Source organism: Enhydra lutris, unplaced genomic scaffold (genome assembly GCF_002288905.1).
Source record: "Enhydra lutris kenyoni isolate GAN:26980312 unplaced genomic scaffold, ASM228890v2 scaffoldscaffold46, whole genome shotgun sequence".
Classification (NCBI taxonomy): domain Eukaryota; kingdom Metazoa; phylum Chordata; class Mammalia; order Carnivora; family Mustelidae; genus Enhydra; species Enhydra lutris.
Genome location: NW_019154130.1, coordinates 176,812 through 182,811, shown reverse-complemented (window position 1 = coordinate 182,811; position 6,000 = coordinate 176,812). Strand labels below are relative to the sequence as shown.

The following is a 6,000-nucleotide window of genomic DNA, read 5'->3' as shown; positions in this document are numbered from 1 at the left end:
TCGTTAGGGACTGTGGCTCTGACCTGGTGGTTGCTGGGGGAAGCCTCTGCTGTCCCCGGACGCTGAGCCTGCTCCGGCCCGACGTTCTCAACAGACCGGTGTTAGGACCCAGGAAGGACGCCGCAGCGAGGGGTATAAATAGAGAAGCCGTCCGGACAAAGTTTGAGCGGAGAGCCTGACAGCGGAGAGCCTGACATCACTGCCTCTGGCCCGTGCTGGGGCTGAGTCAGGGTGAAGGAAGGAGCCGGCCCGGGGGGCGCACGGACCGGCGTCTCAGAGAGTCTCCTCGCACTGCCTGCTTCAGGCAAGGAGAGAGGGGCCGGTTCGAGCCTGGCTGGAGGCAGAACGGGAGTCCGGAGAGGAAGGGCAGCCCAGACGCTGACGCCGGCCCCGCAGAGCTTTGGGCCACCCTCCCGAGGCGCCGGCACCCAACACTGTCAGACTCCCGGACAAGGAAGAGACGCCTGTGAGCGGGCAGGACGGCTGTGTTTCACCCACTGCAGAGAAGCAGATCTTTCCCCACCTGGACCCTGTGAAAATGTCCCTTTCCCGGGGCCGTGAAAGTTAGGGCGCACGCTTGGCCGCAGAGCTCGGGAACGTGGCGGGATCGTGTCCCGACCCCCCGGGAGCCATGAGGAAGCTGCTCTGGGGCCGGCACTTCTGGCTGCTGCTGCTCTGCTGCGATTTCCAGGTACCGGCTCGCAGGGGCTGTCTCCGAGGTCGGGCTAGGTCTCTGTGCCTGCGCGGCCGTCCCGGGTCTCTGACGCTCTCGTCTTTTGTGTGCAGGTGCACGGAGCCTTCTCCAGGCCACCAGCCCATCCAGGTAAGGGAGCGTCCTCCGGCGCTGTCCACCGCATGTCCGCCCGCCTGGCACCGGGGTCCCCACACGGTTGGGTCGCTTGTCTCCGGGGCCAGTATAGGGCGGCCCAGCTGCAGGCCCCTCTGTCCCCGGCTGGCGGCCCTTTGTCTCCCGGCGCTCTGCTCATCCTGGTGTCAGACGCTGCTGTCTGCCGCTGCCTCTGGCTCTCGGTCACTGCCGCCTTAGCATGAAGGGAGGTGCTGGCTTTCTGTCTGCTGCCCTGACTCCTGCCGTGTGTCTCCAAGCTGACTTAGGGCTCTGTCCTCTCTGTCCCCATTCCAGCTGGGGCTCACTGTCCGTGGGCCAGTGCGAGTCCTCGGTCTGCAAGCTGTCCCGAGTGGTGTGGCCACGTCGCAGGTGCAGGCTTGGGGAAGAAGGGGGTCTGGTGAGCAGCAGGAAGGCCCTGTGGCCGCGGTACCCTTGGCTCCCCTGTGTGTGGGGGTGAGGAACCCGTCGAGGTCCCAGCGCCCATGCTTGGGAGCCATGCGAGGAAACCTGACCCACTGGGGAGCATACCCAGACTCAGAGCTCCCACCGCCTCTGTCCTTGCAGCCCGGCCCCCTCCTGGGCACCATCCAGAACCTACGGGCACAGCCAGCATCCCCAGGCCCCCCAGCCACAAGGCCAGGCCTCTGCTGAGAGTGCTAGGACCTCAGTCGTGGGGCTGGACCTTCTTCTTTGCAGGTGATCCTGGAGGGTGGGGGGCACAGACTGAACTACTTGTTTTCATGGCTGGTGCTGCCGTTTCTCTCCCACCCACACGCCCAAGTTAAGTCTTCTGCTGGAAAAAGTGTGAGGGCTATGAATTCTGTGTGCTCCCCTTTCCCCAACCAAAGTGCGGACGAAAGAAATCAGGGCTCCATGGTTCGGGTGTCATGCTAAGGGGCGCATGTGCATCTGCCCTGAGGCTCTCCCCTTCCCATTGGGCCGGCTAAGGCTCCTGCTGGTTTTCCAGTGGACAAGAGTGAGGGAGGGTGTCAGTGGGCAGACAGGTGTAAGACCCAGGTTGCTGCCCGGCGTGGAAAAGGAAGCCAGGAAGCGGTTTCCAGGTTGTACCCTGGCCACGTGGCACCCACACACGTATCCACACCATCCACACACATCACACCAGGTACACACATCCACACGTGTGCACACATCACACCAGGTACACACATCCACACATGTGTACACATCACACCCAGGTACACACACCCACATGTGTGCACACATCACACCAGGCACACACATCCACACGTGTGCACACATCACACCAGGCACACACATCCACACGTGTGCGCACATGTCCACACCCACATGCATGCACACACACACACATGCACGCACATCCTCTTGTGTGCACCTAGGCCTTGACCCTCTGCTGAAAGGAGCGGTTTGAATTCAGTCTCCGCTCCACATGGAAGCGTTGCTCCTCTCACGCCCTATCATAGGCCGAAGCTGACTTAGTTTCCCCGTAACTTATACCGCGGAGACGTGATGGTGGCAGATGAGCGTGGCCAGCAGCGGGGAGGGCTGGAGCTGCTCAGCCTCCTTGCTGACGTCCGCGCCTACGGGCTCCCTTCCTGTCTCCCTTCCTGCGTCTTGGGGTCTCTCCCGTCCTCCTTGCCGCCCCCACACTGTTGACGGTCTGCCACCTGAGCCTCCCGCCCTTGTCACCATAATGACAGGGGCAGGCGCGCCCTGGACACGACCGTGGGTGTTCCCTTGTGGCCGAAAATCTACTGCTTGCGTTTTCTTCCTTCCCCTTTCCCTCCTCCCTTCCTTCCTTCTCTCCATGTCTGTCTATCTGCCTCTCTGTGTCTCTCTCCATGTCTCTCACTGTCTCTGTCTCTATTTCTCTGTGTCTCTGTGTGTCTGTTTCTGTATCTCTCTGTTTCTCACTGTCTCTGTCTCTTTGTCTCTCTGTCTCTCTTTATCTCTCTCTGTCTCACTGTCTCACTCTTTCTGTCTCTCACTGTCTCCTCTGTCTCTCACTCTCTCTGCCTCACCTTCTCTTTCTCCCCTGTCTCCCCTCTTCCTCCTCTCTCTCTGGTCCTTCCATCATCTGCTCTCCCTACATCCTGCAGGGACGTCTGACCCCAGCTCCATGGTCCGTGCGGCACCCCTACCAGGAGGCCGCCTTCCTTTCTGTTTCTGGGGGCACCGACCTTCAGGGTCCTGGGAGGAGCCCCAGTGGGGAAAGCCTAGCCCAGGCCCTGTCCAGGGCGCCCACTCACAGACACAGACACAGGCAGGGAGCCCGTTCCTGGAGGGGGAGCCTTTGCAAACCACTAGACCGCACCCCACGGGGAACGGCTCTGTGAGCTGTCGCCGTGAATTATGGGGAACATGGAGCCGCATTGAAAACTGGCAGCATAGTGGGTGCTCAGACATGGATTCTGTGGGGTCCCCACACGGCCCTCTCCTGCAGGAGGGGGGCTTCCGGTGAGGGCAGGTGATTTGCCTGAGGTCGCCGGTGAGACGTGGCAGTGACCTCAGCAGCTCTCAGTGGGCTCAGACACATAAGGGCATGTGGGGACCATGAGGGCATGGAAGGGGCTAAGCAGCAAGTGTGCCCAGGACGTGGGGCCGGCCTCCGGGAGGGCCCCTTGTTCCCACGGCGGCCACTCCAGACTTGCCGTCTTAAGGTCATGCCAGGACTCGCAAGGCCTCCCTGTCTTGCCGTGACCTTGCACACCGTGTCCCGCGCGGGAGATGCTCAACCGGGGTGGGCCTGACCATGCGCCGTGGGTCACACAGGAGCGGAATCGGTGAGCACGGCCCGCCTCCCACACGGCGGCTCCCGGGGGCTCCGTCATCGGCTTATCTGTCCACACCAGCCCAGGCAACGAGGCATTGACCAGATGTGTGTCTCTACCATGTAGATAGGTATTCAGTTCTGTAAATCATTGAACGACAACTCTAGATCGTTCTGAGCCTTCATTATTATCTATGTTTATCTGTGACCGTGGACTTTCATTTTGGAGGAAGGATGGCATTAAGCCTTTCCACAGGCCCAGGCCGCTGAGTCCGTGCTCCGCTCCGGGGATGGCGCTGGGAAGCATGGTGGTTGATAGACGTAAGCCATACATGGCTCCAGCGGAGAAATCGCGGGGATTTACAAAGTTCACCCACGTGCTGTTTATTTAACTTCTCTAATGAGGAAAAGGGACCTTCTACATCCCCGTTATCCAGCCGCTCCCAGGCCTGGGGTACCCAGAGCAGCTGGGCTCGACCTGGCACTGGGAGGTCGGGCCAGCTCCCCTCGTGGCCCTGTTCAGAGGCCTAGAAGGCCAATACGGATGGTTATGGTGATTGTAATTCCCTCTGGCCGCAGACTGGTTATTTCTCTGTGCAAATCAACAGTCCGTTCCCTATATTTATGTATCTTTTAATGGAGGCATAATGGATACAACATTATTTTAGGTTCAGGCGTATGATGTCATGAGTCAGTATCTGTACGTATTGCAAAATGATCAGCAAAATGAGGCAAATTAACATTGGTCAGTGCCACAGGGTTACAGGGTCTGCAAGGGGCTGTCCAAGCCGCTAGGTCCCGCCAGAAACTCCATTCTTCTTCCCAGTGCAAAGAAGTGTTCACGAAGGAGTTTTTAAAAATAACGCTTATACGCTACTGAACAAACGGAAGTGTGATCGATGGAGATTTTGGGGTATAAATAGTTTCAGAAGTGTGTACGTATGTATTTTTTCTATGTTCATCCATTCATTTATTCATGATTGCGTTTCCTCATCCATTCTGCCTACATAGTTTGAAAAAAATTATCGCTAAGCTTACCCTTTTGGGGAGAATCCAAATGCAAAAATCTGGATTACACAGACAGACACACACCCTGGGCGTGTGTTAGATGTGAGACTGTGGTACAGATGGACCAGAGGATCTGACACAGCGGATATGTCAACAAACAAAAGAATTCAAGGACTAGTTAGTGCTGTGGGCAAACAGGGAAGGAGCTGGCAGTGTGGAGGGTGATGGCATGTGGGCTGCGCTCTGACCCGAGACTCCCATGGTCAGGGTGCCAGGGGAAGAACATTGTAGGCGGTGGGCACAGTGGGGAGTCCCGAGATGAGACTGAGGAGGACCAGTCAAGGCCAGCTCCGCCACTGCTGGGGACTGATCTCCTCCGTTGGCGTGCACTGCTGTTGTACGAGGCATGGGACACCGGGACGGACTTCCCTACAGCTTCAGGGGAAGACGGTTCCTGCTCACGAGTCCCAGAGAAGGGGCGGGCGTGCAGGATCCAGAGAAGCAACGGAAAGGGAAGAGGGAAGGTCGTGTTAACGGTCCTCTGGGGCATGAGTGGCCGCGTGTCCCTGCTCCTCACCAGGCTGAGTCCAGCACATGGCATCGGGATGAGAATTTGTTCCTGGAGAACTCGTTATAACCGTCGTGGTGTCAGCCAAATACTTCTCCCTCTCCCCGCATTTTACTCTTTAGGGCCACAGGTCCCAGGAGGAGCCGTGTAATGATTAGGCTGACTATGTGTTGAAGCAGACACACAGACTTCACGGGGTTCATCCATGGAAACAGGGATGTCTGTAGAACATGGACATCCCAGGTCCCCTTCTTTTTGGGTACATGGCTCCTGGGGGTCTTTCTTGGTCCCCAAAGGATGAGATTTGCCCGATCTGATGACACTTGTAGGACTGTGGGCTTTTACGCCTGAGGTTCTAAAGGGGAACCTACGTGCTAAATTTAGTTTCTTAGTCACAATTTGTTAGTACTGCCCAATGCTTTAGTTAAAATAATCACCTTAATTGCGAACATTAAGATTTAGGGAGATTGTGAATAAAGAACCTCCAGGATCTGGGTTTCTGACTTCTCCCTAAAAGGGGGAGAACTGGCCGTGCTGGGCAGACCTCCCTGCAGAGCCGTGGGGACTGGCAGGGACCGGCGGGGAGTAGCGGGACACACACACACACCTCCCAGTGGGCCGCAGCCCTCATCCCCCCGAGACTGGCAGCCCCACCGCGGTGGCTCCCATTTCCAGCCCTGCTGTGATTCGCTGCTCTGGGCCTGCCAGGGGTGGGGGGTGGGCGGGGGAGACCGTCCGTCCTCATGAGCATCCTCCCGGCCGGGCCTCCGTGCACATTTCACTGTGCAAGCCCGCCACTGTGCATCTCCATCCCTCCACCCCACCATC

The 6,000-nt window shown here is 58.2% G+C and overlaps 1 protein-coding gene across 2 annotated transcripts in view; it reads left to right on the top strand.

The window, feature by feature from the left end:
• Window positions 1-358: 358 nt before the first annotated feature.
• LOC111156409 (adhesion G protein-coupled receptor D1) overlaps window positions 359-6,000 on the top strand; it is a 123,497-nt gene continuing 117,855 nt past the window's right edge. For both annotated transcript variants that reach the window (XM_022517285.1, XM_022517284.1), the window contains exons 1-2: window positions 359-691; window positions 787-823. In XM_022517285.1, the coding sequence (XP_022372993.1) occupies window positions 632-691; window positions 787-823 (97 nt within the window). In that variant the 5' untranslated portion in view covers window positions 359-631. The remainder of the gene's footprint in view (window positions 692-786; window positions 824-6,000) is intronic.